This window comes from Callorhinus ursinus, unplaced genomic scaffold, assembly GCF_003265705.2.
Source record: "Callorhinus ursinus isolate GAN/ISIS: 27379988/994484 unplaced genomic scaffold, GSC_fseal_2.0 scaffold7, whole genome shotgun sequence".
Lineage (NCBI taxonomy): Eukaryota > Metazoa > Chordata > Mammalia > Carnivora > Otariidae > Callorhinus > Callorhinus ursinus.
In genome coordinates this window covers 9,964,930-9,981,720 of record NW_027397069.1, presented here as the reverse complement: position 1 = coordinate 9,981,720, position 16,791 = coordinate 9,964,930, and the positions used below count along the sequence as shown (strand labels likewise).

At 36.2% G+C, this 16,791-nt stretch overlaps 1 protein-coding gene across 2 annotated transcripts in view; it reads right to left on the bottom strand.

Annotated features, from left to right (window-relative positions):
• UGGT2 (UDP-glucose glycoprotein glucosyltransferase 2) overlaps window positions 1–16,791 on the bottom strand; it is a 178,333-nt gene that overhangs the window by 39,713 nt on the left and 121,829 nt on the right. For both annotated transcript variants that reach the window (XM_025875171.2, XM_073894385.1), the window contains 4 exons: window positions 15,352–15,476; window positions 9,903–9,998; window positions 4,265–4,367; window positions 1,482–1,561 (listed from right to left, as the gene is read on the bottom strand). In XM_025875171.2, the coding sequence (XP_025730956.1) occupies window positions 1,482–1,561; window positions 4,265–4,367; window positions 9,903–9,998; window positions 15,352–15,476 (404 nt within the window). The remainder of the gene's footprint in view (window positions 1–1,481; window positions 1,562–4,264; window positions 4,368–9,902; window positions 9,999–15,351; window positions 15,477–16,791) is intronic.

Genomic DNA, 16,791 nt, shown 5'->3' with positions numbered 1-16,791 from the left:
TATAGGAAGAAAAATTCTCTACTCAGCGAGCTAACAGACCTCTCAGTTAGTGACTAAAATATGATGAGAGCTTTTGTTCGGATTTGGGACATGATAAAATTTGAAATACACAAGATAAATGAGAAGTCGGAGAATAACATGAATGAAACATGAAGACAAGAGTCTCAGGAAAGGAATAAATGTACCTTAGACTTTCATCTAAATTCCCTACATTTCCCATTTTATTGCTTTCCAAGTATTAAAAATATTTGCCATGTTTAAAATATCTGCTCGAGGCAATCCTCTCTGGTATGTTTATCAATTATAACAAATACAATTTTATAAGTAAACAAGGGATTAACTGAATGCAACTTTTCAGTCTTGTGTTTGCATATATTCTTTTAGAGCTACATAATTACATTATACAAAGAAAAGCACATTAACAAGCCCTTTTTCTGCCCCATGACACCTGAAGGATACTGTATATCCCTATCAGTAAAAGTGGCCCAAAATGATACCGATTCTGATCCTGAAAGAGGAGGAAGGGTATATTTCTGTCCCTACTTGAGAGACAATGTTATTTCTTTTCTGTCTTTTTTTTTTTTTTTTTAAGATTTTATTTGACAGAGAGAGACACACCGAGAGAGGGAACACAAGCAGGGGGAGTGGGAGATGGAGAAGCAAGCTTCCCGCTGAGCAGGAGCCTGACGCGGGGCTTGATCCCAGGACCCCAGGATAATGACCCAAGGCGAAGGCAGATGCTCAACGACTGAGCCACCCAGGCGCCCTAAGAGACAATGCTATTTCAACAGCACAGTATTAATGTGGAATATCTGCATACAACAATAAACATTTTCTATATTATGGAAAGATTATTCTACACTAATTACATCTCAATACTCCCAAATAATGAGATGATATCCTAAAGATATTATTTTCATAAGTCAGCTCTAAAATATTGAACATATAGCTAAACAGGGGCACCTGGGGGGCTCAGTTGGTTAATCGTCTGCCTTCGGCTCAGGTCATGATCCCAGGGTCCTAGGATCGAGCCCCATGTCAGGCTCCCTGCTCAGTGGGAATCTGCTTCTCCCTCTCCTTCTGCCCTCCCCCCACCCCCCGCTTGTGCTCTCTCTTGCTCTCTCAAATAAATAAAATCTTTACAAACAAAGGAAAATATTGCTAAACCCAAAATGGTTTCATTCAACTTTATTTTCCTCTTGTGTATTTCCAAATAGGTATTCCTAGATCGCATTTTCAAAAATACCATGGACAAACATAAATCCTTGTAAATTCTGCAATTAGATTAGATCAATTTTACTGCTTAGGTTATTTTAATTTTATATCAATTGAGGTTAGTAAATTATCCTTGATCTTCTGGTCTATTTCAATTAAGCATCTTATGAAGAAAAAACCAAACCCAGTAATTATGGTCCTCTTTTTATTTTTGGTCTTAGCATTTGCAAACCTTTTGAAATGAAATTATGTTCACTTAGACTCACCTCTTTAAAGGGGCTTCTGAAAGCTTACCCCTACAGTTCATGAACAATTTTATCTTCATGTTGATAATCTTGCCAAGTACCTATTAGAAAACAAATTCCCGTATTTGGTATTAAGTAATTTTACTATCTAACATTTATGAAGCATTTACTATGTACCAGGCACTGTGTTCACACTTGATACTCATTATCTCATGTGATCCTCATGACAGCCTTCAGAGGCAGCTACCTTCACATCTGAGACACAGAGAGATGTGGTAATTTGCCCAAGATCACACAGCAAGTCATGGCAGAGGTCAGATTTGAATCCAAACAGCTAATTTCATGGCTCAAGGGTTACGCTGCCTCCCTTTTGCCTAATGTGACTTTCTTTCATGGTATCCAAATTTCTTTAGCATTGACGGACAAAGTAAAGTAATTGCTAGAACCATGACGTGCAAATACAGAGTGGTGGCCTCCCAGAAACAATGGCGAGGGTACCCCCGTCCATTCTGAATTCCACCCACATGGTAGGGATGTAGGAAGTTCCTGGCTACATATGGATGAAAGACTCTCTTTTTATTTCCCTGGGGCGTATGACATAGAAGAGTTATTAATTTTGGAAGTCTCTATCTCTAGGAAGGCAAGTCTGTGCAGATTTGAAAGATATTAGACAACAAAGGACACAGGTAAAGAGAGAAGGGAAAAAACAGGTACATGGAACAGAAAGGACACAGGCTTGAGAAGGAATTAGGACAGAGGACTGAAGAGCTCTGATTCTCATTCTTCACTCTATGTATTTGCTACAATGGAGGTTGCTGAGCCACTGTTTTTCCCAAGTGTTAAATGAGACACTATCTACTTCTAATAAGTTAACTTCTGTTTTATAGCATGTTTTCTTTATAGTAAGAAATAATAAATTATGTGAGGTGCTGCGGTGCTCAGGAAGACTGTTATTATTTCCAATCATGTAAACTGAGATCTCATCCCATATTTTATATTTCTGTATAATCTCATATTTCTTATTCCTAAATTCTATCTTTACCTAAAAACTTCAGAGGTAAACAATGCTTTTTTCTGAATAACGACTCTGTAGAAACAGGGTATGTGTAGACTATAATGTATCGTACTAGCTCCACTCCTTACAGGTATGATTACTGATTGCTGTTCTCTAAAGAATAATCTGAGTAATGTGTCTCCAGAAGTTCAAATTTGAAGGTGTACAAATGGTAAAAGAAAGGACGGGGTAAGTAAACCAACTATGGAATTATTTGCCCTGGGTATACACTAAATGAGTAGAATGGCAAAGACTTCCCAAAATTATTTGTCCAATTATAAGAGCTATCGATAATTCCTTTTTCTAGTATGGCTTGGTAGAGCAAACTAATTTGAGAGAAACTGCAGGCTGAAATTTCGCTGGCATGTATACCCATATGACCCAGCTTGATCCCTTATAGAGTCCAGCAGACTCAATGTCTAATCACTTTTGCCTGTTTCCAAAAGTGAGGCCAACTGTCAGAGGACAAATGGTTTCCACTTGAGAATGTTTTTTTTTAAATGTGTCTTTAAAAAAACCATGGAGTAATTTCAAATAGGAGTACCCCAAAATTCTGAACATCACTAGAAAAAATACAGATTTCCAGTGTAACTAGCTTATGTGATTTACCCGCTGAAAGCTGCATCACAGTGTGAACCTCTCAAGTTTTCAGTAGAATGAAAAAGCACATGTCCTTTCAGAGTCGGCTAGCTCCCCCCAGTGCTCCTTCTCTCTGCTTTCTCAGTGAATGAATGTTCAGCTTCATGCACAGCTTCTGGCCTCCCTTGTGTCTAGGTGCAGCCGCATGACTTGCTACATTCTGGTCCATGAGATGTGACAGGACGGAGTATGCCATTGTTGCCTCCTTCCTGCTCGCAGAAACAGGAGAGGAGCCTGACGAGTGATCTCAGACCATGAGCTAGGAGGAGCTTCACGAAGATGACTGAACCACCAGACAGAAGTCGCCTGCATCCTCACGCTGTGGACCTGCCTTAGCCACTCCATGCAGCTCACGCTTGGACTGTGAGATGAGAGAAATAAACTCCAGTCTTGAAGCTACTGTTACTGCGGCCAGACTTACTGAACACAACCTTCACTCACCTATTTGGCTATTGTTACTTATTAGATCATCGGCTTCTCCAGAAGCCATTCTTCAGAACTCAAAACAGGATGAAGAGGGGAATTAGGATGAATTAGCTCAAAATGCTATCACAAAATACCACAGACTGGGTGGCTTAAGCAACAGAAATGTATTTATTTTAGATCAAGATGCTGACTGATTTGGTTTCTGATGAGCACTCTCTGCCTGGCTTGTAGGTAGCCACCATGTTGTGGTGTGCTCCCATGACCTCTTCTTTGTGTGTGTGAGGAGAGAAAGGGATCTCTCTCCCTTCCTCTTCTGTGAGGCTATAAATCCTACTGGATTAGGGCCCAAGCCATAAAACCTCATTTAACCTTAATTACCCTCCAAAAGGCCCCGTTTCCAAATGCAGTCACAGTAGGGGTTAGGGCTCCAACATATCAGGGGAGGCAGGGGACGATAATTAAGTCCACCGCAACACCTAACCTTGGGACTGCCATAACACCCCAGGCACAGCTCTACCATTTCATTTTCTACATTGAAATATGACACGCTAATTAAAAGCTGCACAGAACAAAGCATCAAGAACACAAATACTTGGAAACAGACCTGAAAGATTAATTATAAATTTCAAAATGAAAATATAAAATGATATAGAAAATATATAATAAAAACATTTTATTATCTTACAATCAACAACTGGGCCATCTTCTGTGCTTCTCTTGTCAATGGATCAACAATAGCAATGACATCAAAGAACATGTCATTCTCTTCAGGGTTTATCGTTATTATGCTAGGAAAATAGAAAATAAGATGAGAGATGATCAGTTAAATTTATTTAATTATCTAATAAGTCTTAGTCTCAGCTATACACATTCCTTTTTTTAAGTAATCTCCATATCCAACATGGGGCTCAAACTCACATCCTTGAGATCAAGTCACATGCTCCACCAACTGAACAAGCCAGGCACCCCGAGCTATATGCATTCTTATAAATGGCTTTCTTTTCCTCAAAAAAAAAAAAAAAAAATTGCTTTCTTTCTCACTGGATTAAAAAAAATCCTGGTTACTTCACGGATGAAAATGCAAATTTATTTATTTTTAATTCCAAGTTTTTATTTTAATTCCGGTTAGTCAACACAGAGTGTAATGTTAGTTTCAGGTAGAGAATTGAGAGATAACTTACATACAACGCCTGGTGCTCATCACAGCAAGTGCCCTCCTTAATGTACATCACCTATTTAAACCCATCCCCCCCACACACTTCTACTCTGGAAACCATCAGTGTGTTCTCTATAATTTAGTCTGTCTCTTGGTTTGCCTCTTTTTTTTTCCCCTGCTATGTTCATCTGTTTCATAAATTCCACATATGAGTGAAATCATACGGTATCTGTCCTTCTCTGACTGCTTTATTTCACTTAGCATAACACCCTCTAGTTCTATCCACATCCTTGCAAATGGCAAGATTTCATTCTTTTTGATGGCTGAATAATATTCCTGTGTATGTGTGCACGTGTGTACCACTTACAAATCAAGTGAGATATATATATATATATATATATATATCACTTACAAATCAAAACCACAATGCGATACCACCTCACACCAGTCAGAATGGCTAAAATTAACAACCCAGGAAACAACAGATGTTGGGGAGGATGCAAAGAAAGGGGAACCCTCTTACACTGTTGGTGGGAATGCAAGCTGGTGCAGCCACTCTGGAAAATGCAAATTTAAAAGCCTAATGTTTGTGTTCAATAAATTACAAAACTGGAAAGAATCAGAGAAAATGAAAGATTTTATGAATGAGTGATTTTTAAAAACTCTTCAAAGAACAATACTATTACAGTGAAAACTCTAATTTTAACCCCCCCCAAATTCTCATGGATCATACAATATTAAAAAATAAAGCCAAGATAACTTTTGTGTTTGTTGAATGTATTTTCTCAGATTTGAGAATAAAATTAACTCCTTAGTAGTTTTATTAAATTTAGTATTTAAAAAATCCCAACATATAACAGGAAAGTTCAGGGGAAAAAAGCCCAAATTTATCATACTTACTTTTGACCCCAGTCACCCTCTCCTCTCCTAACCTCCTCCCTTCAGTCTCCTTCCTTGTGTCTTTCACTGAACTGAATTCTAAGTTAGAATATGGAATAGTCTTTACTGAGAAATGTTGGGGAAATTAGTAAAAGCACAGAAAACGCCAGTGGAAGATAATAAATTCGATATTTACTGTAATCAAAAGTTAAAAGTATATATTTGACTAAAAGTACAGAATATTCCAACTGAATTACTATTTTAACACTGTAATACAAGAAGTCAGTTTTTCAAGATGTATGAATTAAACATCTTACATATTACAAAGGGAAAAAGATTTCCAAATCAAAATGTATACCTGTTAAATTACAGGGACATTAGTCTTCTTTGGTGCTCTAGACTTTTTGCAGTGAAGGGATTAATTTTTCAGCAATAAAAGCTAATGTAAAAGTCACTTCAAATATGGGTCCTCCGAGAAAGAAATAAAAGATTTTATTTTATATGCAGTTGACATGATGATTTTGCTAAAATAGGAGGGACAGAATCAGACAACAGGTCCTGCCAGACAACTGCTGCTAGATATAAAGACTACAAATCAGATGTTTTAAAATTAAAGGGCCTAACTACAATGGTTAATGATGTTAGTGATCTTGGTGAAAATTTCGCAAATTACTTGCATACTTGCAGCATTATTCAAAACTAGTCATTTTCTGCACGCTTTATGAGATGGCGTGGTGGCCAAAGTAGGCACCATTTACTCAGACTGCTGCCAATTCTGTGAGGGTGTATGTATCAGAACCCCAGAGTGCCTATCATCTACCTCTCTGTGCACTGGCAGAGACTCAGGACAATTTTCTGAGCAGAATCCTGAGCCCGTCAGTAGGTATTACATTGATTCACCTAAGAATGGAAGTAGGAGGTCTCTTTCCTCACACAGTATCAACAAAAAGATGCTAACTCTACTTACACCACCTTTTTAAGGCAATGGATTTGTATTCAGTTGTCAAGAAACTATTGCTGTACTTCATGCCATTAGCCAGGAGGAATAATGTCAGTTACGCTGACAGTCAATAATTATTAAAAGCTTAAGTCAGAGAAAGCCATGAAGGGCAGCTTGAGGTAGGTGCAGTCTGTCAAGTCTTAGAGATAAACTAAGGACATTTCAAACAGGCCAGAGCAATGAGAAGTTGCTACTCAGCCAATATCCTATCCATTCCATTCAGAGTTGTTTTACTGAATTAGATGATTAGTTTTTGTAGAAAGACAGGCCAGACTGTCTATTTTAAAGATGTTGTTGAAAACACTATTCATCCTATAGTATTCCCTCTGTGAAGATTTCTCAGAGAAATTTCTGTGTCCTCCCTCTTCTAAAAACAGTTACATTTCACCTGAACAACTCATTTATTTTCATTTGTGAACTCTGTGAACCGTGTACACCGGAAAACTTACATTAAATTTGGGGTGTGTCATGGCAGGCAGAAAGGCCGGCCACCCCGGCCTTAAAACCTCCTTTCCTGCCTGCTTGCCCTGTGAGCTTCAAGCTCTAGAATCAACAGCCTTAGAGGGACTGCTTCACCAGCTCTCACAACTGTGTAAGGGCAAACCCTACAACAATTCTTGCATAAATAAATCAGTTCTCATCTACACACCCCCATATGCATATGCGTGTGCATGTACGCATACTCACACACATGCACACAACAGCAGCATCTCTGCGGCTCTGACTGAGACCTGACTGGACAGTCCAGCATTGCTAATGTGCTTCTCTCTACTTTTCCTATGGTTCCAACACAAATCAAATCCAACAGTCATTCTTCCTTCATTAAATTAATACCTTCAATTAGGTTATCATTAAGTTTTGCTGGCCTGGATCCTACTTTTAAGGTGGGTATTCACATGTCTCCCCCAAGATTAATTTGAGTTGATTTTATGGTTTAACTTTCAGGTCCAATCTTCTTTCTCTTATTTCCAAGTTTCATTATTTGTCTAACAAATACACATAATAGCTGCAATGCATTAATTATCTATTATATTCAAGGCAGTAGGTCTGAGTCTCATAAAACCCTTGTAGGGTAGGAATCAATACTATATTTTATAGATTAAACTGAAGGAATAAGAGGTCACGGGCTATGGTAACTGGGATTCAAAAACTGGGTGTTTTGGACAAGAAAGTTCATGCTATGTCACACAACCAATGCTGACCTAGATAAACATATCAACATGGGTAAACACATAGAAAAAAAGGCTAAATGCCTAAATTATATCCATGAACGCAGAAAATAGAAAATTACTAACTCTGCATGTTTCAGAAGGCAGGCACTAGATGAGGGTATTATTGTATAAACAGAGAGGCACGCCAATACATACATGCTACATGCCCATTTATAAATACTTATAGCAATGCCCCAGAAATAACAGAAAAAATTGGAGAATTGCAGACCACTGTCCCGAAGTCCCATCATACTCTTCCACCTTCCATTTCTATAAAATAAGGCAGTAGGCTTAAAAGCAGTAGATGCACTGACAGATGTGAAAGGCAGAGAAAGTCGAGACTAACCGACAGTAAACTATAAAAGATCAAATGTATCAGACATTTAACACAGGCACAAGTTCCAAATGTATCAAAATTCGTAAGTATAATATAGCTTCATGGAACAGTCTAGTGACTAATGTTTACAATGACGATTTTGAGTAATCTGTGTTAAATTATTTCAGCGCATGGTATGCAGAAGTCAAAGATGTTTGTAAGAAGAATTCCAGGAGATGTGTTTAAAAATACAAGTACTGAATCTCAGCTATCTGAAAACAATAAAACTTCCTTTCCAAAAGTGCTACTTTCTTTAGAAAGTAATCTTCCCCGAGTTTACTCCTGTGTGTGTGTAAAGACCTCTCTCTAAAGACAGATGTCCTGTGGCTGAAGCCAGTGTTACTGCTGGAGGTACACATGAACAACCTAAGATGGCATCTGCCATAAAACCAGCAAACTTACAAGAGAGTGTCAGCCATTCTGAGTCTGTGCTAAAGTGTTTGTCTCAGTTGAGTTTTATAGGAGCGGTGATTAGAAAAAGATCATATAAGGGGCGCCTGGGTGGCTCAGTCGTAAAGCGTCTGCCTTCGGCTCAGGTCATGATCCCAGGGTCCTGGGATCGAGCCCCGCATTGGGCTCCTTGCTCGGCGGGAAGCCTGCTTCTCCCTCTCCCACTCCCCCTGCTTGTGTTCCCTCTCTCCCTGTCTCTCTCTCTCTGTCAAATAAATAAATAAAAAATATTAAAAAAAAAATCACATATAATAAAACACGCCTATAGTTTAATTATATGATGTCTGTTTTTTTTCCCAATTCTATGTGGTCCATAATTAAAAACAACAGAAAAGGTTCTCTTCTGGGGACACAGATAATTGTACGTATGTAGACAGAGCTTGGTGAATTTCATTTTGACTATCTTAGAGGAACTGTGTAATATAGTGAAATTACACACTAGCTTATTATCCCAAAACAGTATTTCTCTGATGGCTGCCTTCGGAAATCTAATCTTCATGAAATAATAAATTTTTAACCAAAAAGTGTTCCATGGATAAGTTGCACAACTGCTGAATTAACCAAAAATGAACTTTTCACCTTTAAGTAGATCACATCTCTTAACTGTTAATATATTGATGCATACTGAGAATCTCTCCCTATCCCTTCCCAAGAATGTAGTGTTCTCTAAACTTGACCAGAGAACACTTTTCCTCTCAGAATATATGTGTCAACATCTCAGAGTAGTGTTCCATTGAACACATCTTGGACACGTTATTGTACATGTCTACATTTTATTATTTATTTATTTACGTAACTTCTACACCCAGTGTGGGACTTGAACTCACAACCCTGAGATCAAGAGTCGCATGCTCTTCCGACTGAGTCAGCCAGGCTCCCCCGTGTCTACATTTTATTAATCAGAATTCTTTAGTAACTGAATCTTTTATACGTTGAGAATATAAACGTATTATTTATATATAATGATAATCCCAAGACACTGCAAAAATTCCAAATGATCTTGAACAAGAAAGATAATAAAACAAATTATACTAGATAGAATTTACTTGAAGCTTCAGATCCTTACACATCATCCTTTATTTACTAGAATATATAATCAACTGCAATCTCTTTTCCTAATCTTGTCAAATACATTTCTTCTCTAACAATTTTTAATTCTACTTTAAATTTTGCTATATTATAAATACAAATGGAAGCCATAATTGAGTATGGGATGCAGTGACAGGAAAAACACAGACATCATGTTCTTACCTGTGATCCTCTCTAAGAAATGTGATATCATGGCGAGATGCACGTTTAGGCAAAGAGGAGAGAAGGGCATCAGCTTTCATAACAAGGTCGCTCATGCTAGATAAACAAGACAATGTGTGAGTTTTTCAGAGAAAGGTCCACATTTCATATCACAATTAATGCCCTGAGAAAAGGAAATTGAATTTGAAATATCTCCAACAGACAAGCTTTATGTAAATAACTTTTCTTCCAAACTTGTTGGAAATTTGTCAGTTTAAAGAGGACTGTTGCTTTAAAAACCAGCCTGCTTTTCCTTATCATTGATATGATCTTTAAACACTTGTAACTGGTGTTCTCAGCAGTGTCCATAAGCATTTGGTGAATCATTCAATTCAAGGCAATATTTGCTGAGTGCTGGTTATGTGTCCAAGCAATGGGGCCCACCCAGGAAAGAAAGGGCAGGAAGAACCAAAAAGGGGGAGTTTTTAAAATAATTAGGAAGTCCAGACCATAGAAATGCTTACAAATTAGTTTGAAAACTAATTAAAACCGCATAAAACAAATACCTAGATTACATATAACCAAATTTGAAAATCCATGAGGGAGGAAATGTATTATATGTTCATTGATACATGTTGGCTGAACTTTAAGACAAGTTTTTGGAAAGAAAAGGAAAGAGAAAAGAAAGAATAAGCATTTCCATCTTATAAAGAAATTTAGATTCCGAGTGGTTGAGAACCTGTGTCTACTATACCATTTTTCACTGGACTATCAGATTCTGACATGTACGACTTTGCTTAATGGCCACTTAATAAACATAAATAAAATGAATGAATTAATCGAAACCAGTCTCTATAATCTCTATTTCTAAACTCCCTCAAAGGTATTTTATCAGCTACATACTCTCTAATATGTAAAGTGGAGGCACAATGCAGGAAATGTGGTCAAACATTCTCCCCATGTTTCAAGGAGACCAGATGCACCGAGAGAAGAAGAAATGAGGAAAAGGAAATTTGGGGCCCAAACAACGTTTTTGTAGATTCTCTGAATATTGTGGTATCCAGGTTGGTTTTTCTCTTTTTGCCAAGAGCTGAAGAGGGGAACAGGCACGAGAAGCTCCACGCCTCCTCTCTGAGGCGTGGGGACCTCTCTGAGAGCCGAGCAAGCAGTAAGCACTCTGCAACAGGAACATGTACCATGTGCTCCTGGGGGTGTTTCCAGGGACTCCACCTCCTGCATCCAGAGTCTACCTTCCTAGGTCGCCAACTCTTGGAAAGCATGAAAACAAGGCCGCGGATCTTAAGCATATGTTCATATTAAAGCAACTATGAATTTATTCAACCACAGCACGACTTGTTTAGCATTGTGTGTGTGCATGTGACAACTTCAGACAATTAGAGGGGATGTTCTTATAGTTTAATGTTAGTGGTTTTTATTGTTTGGATGGTCGTTTTGGTCTGAAATGCACCTTTAAAGTAGCTGAAATAGCTTCTCAAGCCTACTTAAAACTGTATTTTTTACCAAATAAGGTTAAAAAATTAGCTCTGAAATGTTAACAATATAGTCACAAAATCTAAAAACTACTGAATTATATACTTTCCAACATATACTAGGACCTAAATTATTTAACTAAAAATTATAACTTTTTTCTTTTTAAAGCTTTAAGTTTTACTCCACTTGAAAATAACTGTGGATTTTTTTTTTTTAAGATTTTATTTATTTATTTGACACAGAGAGAGAGAGAGTACAAGCAGGGGGAGTGGCAGGCAGAGGGAGAGGGAGAAGCAGGCTCCCTGAGGAGCAGGGAGCCCGATATGGGGCCCGATCCCAGGGCCCCGGGATCATGACCTGAGCCAAAGGCAGACGCTTAACCAACTGAGTCACCCAGGCACCCTGAAAATAACTGTGGATATTATCTCTTTACTGTAGAAAAGCCCTTACTTTATGACTTATTTATAATTTTCTATAGTAACATCATTTCCTAGCTGATGAATTACTTCCTAAATGACAGATTAAGTAAGGACATCCATTTCATCTTCATCAGAATTCTGTATTCAAGACTAAGAATCAGAACTTTGAGTTCTGGCAGGAACCACCGCAAAGCCTAGCTGTATGCTACAAGATGCAGTGGTACTCTGAAGTAAAGAACAGAAAAAGATGTAACAAAAACATTAACCCAAAAGAACACTGATGTGGCTTAAATATAAGATGCCACAGACTTTAAGACAAAATGAATACTAGGAAAGGAGTAATTCATATAATGATAAAAGGAACAATTCACTAGAAACATAACAGTTCTGAATCAGGGTATATATGACTATAGCTCAAAATATTTAAACAAAAATTAGCAAAGTTATAAGAATTAAATGATAGATCCATAATTCTAGCAGTGTTTTAACAAACTTCTTTTAGTAACTGACAGATAAAACAAGGTATTCAGTATTTCGATGGCTGGGAAAAAAAACAGCATGTTCAATATAATAGACATGTATAAAATCTTCCACATAATTAGAGAATATGCCTTTAAGAAAATCAAGCATGAGACAATGGTAAGAATGAACCCTGTCTCACAAAATTCAGAGAAATAAATGCTAAATAACTGGTTCATACACCATGTTCTCTAATCACAGTCCAAAACAAACTGGAAATCACACACTGTGCCCTTTAAAAAATTTAAAGCACATCTTATTCATTTATTTATTTGATAAATATTTCCTGGGTACCTAACAAGATCTAGGCAGAATTCTATATAGAGAAGATAAAAACAATAAAATGGACCACAAATTTTGCCTTGATGAAGCCGACAATTTTAAACATTTTAAAACATCTTAAAAAATAAATGTTAAAAAATCAAAACAGAAATTTGAACATATTAGCACTGAATCATAATGAAATATTTATATTTTAAAACTTATGTGATACAACTAAGTGTTTAGAGAGATGCTTTAAGCTGGTAATTTAAGGATATATAAGGAAAAAATGTGATATTAATAAGCTATGAATTCAACTTGAGAAGTTTATAAAAGAAAATGGATTAAAGAGAAATAACAAAGAACTGAAACTGATAAAAACAAAACAAAAACAATTGGGAGGTTGCCATGTCCTATATCCACATATATGAAAACTAAAAAAATAAATTAGTAAAGTAGTAAGTCTAGTTAAATAGATATATCTTTCACTAAATTAAGCAAACTAAGATAAGAGAAAGGCCAATATAAATGAGATGTTTAAAAGCTGGAAGCTAAGGAACAAAGCTGTTAAAATTCACAAATGACAGGAGTGTCTAATATTAGAAAAAATGTTACAAAAATTGAGAGTCAAGCAAGGAATATCGATATAGAACCTAATATTGTTCCTGTAATTTAGCATTAAACAATCTGAAAATGTAATTTAAAATACACCATTTACAATATGAACTAAAAGCATAAAGTACAAGGGAATAAATTGTAAGACCTCATGGGAAATAAATGGAAGCTTCACTGAAGAACCCAAAAGGAACACTAAGTAAGTGTATGTAACTATCTACCTATATATTCTCATATATATGTTTATATATAAATCATATACCACAATTATATACCACATACATCAGTTATATACCTGTTATTTTATATATATTAAATTGTATATACTGTATTATACATTTATATAGCTATATACAAATACATGTCTATATTTAATAGATGGGTAATTTAATATTATATAAAGATGGCAATTCTCCTTAAACTAATCTATAAACTCAAACAAATTCCCATAAAAATTCCAGGAACATTTTTTACGGAACTTGTTATGCTGGTCCTAATCGTATTTATACAGAAAAACAAGTAGCCAAAACCAGTCAACATAATTTTGAAGAAGAGGTAGAAGAGAGAATTTTTGCTCTCCAGTATCAAAATTTATTATAAAGCTGTGGTAACTGGAGTGTGGGACTGGCACGAGACAGTATACCAGTGGAACAAAGACCCAAGAAGAATTAAAGATATAAACCAGTAAAAAATGAAAAATTGAAAAATTTTAGAGGAAAATAAAGGAGAATATCCTAATGAACTCAGGCTAGAGAAAACTCTTATACATCCCACACACACAGACACACACACTTGTGTGCGCAGACCACAAACTATGAAGGAAAAATCCTGATAATATTTTGATATTGAAATTAAAAACGTCTATGTATCTGGTAAAAAATTACAATAAAAAAGTAAATAGCCATGTCACAAACTGTAATATAATACACGAGGCACATATAATTGATAAAGATTAGTATACAGAATCACAGAAAATATTTATATATCATTAAAAGAAGAAAATAACCCGATAGCTAAGCAAAAGACATGTATGAGTATTTTATGGAAGAGAAAACATGAATGAAAATAATTGTATGAAAACTCAACTTTACTAAAAGTCAAAGAAAAGCAAATTAAAAAAGACACAATTTCACATCCACCAGATAGAAAAAATTAACAAGTTGGATAACACCAAGTATTGGTAAGAACTTGGGAAAACAGAACTCTCATATTTCTAGTGGAAGTGTTAATTATCGCAACTATTTTAAAGGACAGAATTTAACAGTATCTGGTAAAGCAGAGGACATGCATACCCTACAACCCAACGGTAACACTCCTGTGCTCTAGAGAAACTCACATTGCACAAGGAGACATTTATTTATTTATTTAAAAGATTTATTTATTTGACAGAGAGAGAGAGAGCACAAGCAGGGGGAGCGGCAGGCAGAGGGAGAGGGAGAAGCAGGCTCTCTGCTGAGCAAGGAGCCCGATGCGGGGCCAGAGCCCAATGCAGGGCTCGATCCCAGGACGCTGGGATCACGACCTGAGCTGAAGGCAGCCACTTAACTGACTGAGTCGCCCAGGCGCCCTGCACAAGGAAACATTTAAAGCTGGTTCATTATAGCATTTCTGTAACAGTAAAAAACTAAAGCCAAGTTAACCGTATCTCAGTATTGGACTTTATAAATGAACTACAGTATATTCATTAAATGAAACACTAAAAAGGAACTAAAATGAAGAAACCAGCTCTACATACATGAACGTAGATAAAGCTCCAGCAGAAGTTGCAAAGGAGCCTACAGTAAATAGCATTTCTCTATAAAAGTCAGGCATTCAACACATCAACACTGATCATGGATATGCACATAAGAAGCAAAAGCACAAACACAAATATGGAATCGTGCACACAGCACTTAGGAAGATGGTTACCACTCAGGGCGGATGGAGACTGGCTGGGCGCGTAAGAAACAAAGAGGACAGTGAGATCCAAGGCAAATCAAACTATCAACATCTATGGTTTGGTGATGGTGAGTATATGGATGCTTTTCGTTATTTAAATATTCTCCACATATCTCTTATTATATCTTATGTACATATTTGAAACATTTTCTAATCTTAAAAAGAAAAAATAAGATGCAAAATTGCACCCCCCCAAATGAATTGCTCTTATGATTTTAAATACTTACTTCTTTGAGCTGATTTCCATATTTTCAACAATGCCTTTAATTTTCTCTACTAGATTAGTAAATGTTATTTTTTCCAAGAAGTAAAAATCTTCTGTATAGAAATTTTCATCTAAAGGTCCTAAGAACTTAAAATGAAAATAGTTTTATTGTATACCTTCTAGAGGATACCAGTTTGAGACAAATATTTTCTCATCAGATATTTAAGCAAAAACCGATTACAGATTAAACAGATGGTGGCTATCACTCCCACCATTTACTGAATCTACTGGGAAACAAAGAAGAGAAAAATGTTTCTCACTTATGATATTACAAATAACATCTGCATAAACACCAAAATCAAACTGACAAAATAAAAAAGGAGTAAATTATTTCCATTTGGAAGTTTTACTTTGAAACATAATGCTTCCAAAAACCAAAGGCTTTCCATCCTAAGGTAAATTATGAAAGCAAGTGTCTATATTTTATAAATCTTTTATTTTCAATTTGCTTTTCTATTCACCTATAAATTGTGGTCTACACTATGTCGATACAAATTAGTACATAAGCAAGGCATAAAAGAGCCAAAAACAAGAGACAAATCACATAATTACTTAAACATACCAACCCATCTTCATCGAACTGATGCTGTATAATGGTTTGGAGCCCAGCAAGGTCATGCAGGTCAGCTTTAAACCAGTAACTCTAGAGGGGCAAGGTGTCAAACTGCCACGTACCTAACTTCGTAGGATGGCTATTCCATCACAGTGACCACCAACTCGACTACCATTAGCACTCCTTAAGGGAACTAGTATGTAGAGTCATCATCATATTATGAACAGAAGCCCTATGTGGAAGGTGAGCCTGACATAGTCTTATGCACTAAACAACTACACTTAATGACAAACAACTGGAAAGTATATTGTCCAGAGTATTTTTTTTTTCTTGGTAAAAAGACCAGAATGAATGGTTGTAGCAGACTTTCTCACTTGCCCTTCCTTCATCAGCATTAGAAAATTAATATTTTCTAAAAATTGATAAAGTTCTTGAATCTCTTCTCATTTGCACATACCACAGATGATATGAGCTGGGATGTCAGCATTCCAGCTGGACAAATACCATGTTTCACTTTAAACATAAAACACGGGCTCTTAAAGATGCAAAAAATGGGCACAATAAAACCAAAAGTACATATATAAACATTTCATTGCCTTAAGATTTGGTACTCCTTTTAAGATACTTTGAAAGCACTTTCAATGTTGTATTTATGGACTATGACTAGCAGAGGCCTGAAAAAGAACTGAATTTTATCTATACTACCTCTAGTGATTGTAGCACTTTTGTTAATAACTAAGAAAAAGGAAATATAATCTCAAATTCTTTTTTTTTAATTTTTTTATTGTTATGTTAATCACCATATATTACATCATTAGTTTTTGGTGCAGTGTTCCATGATTCATTGTT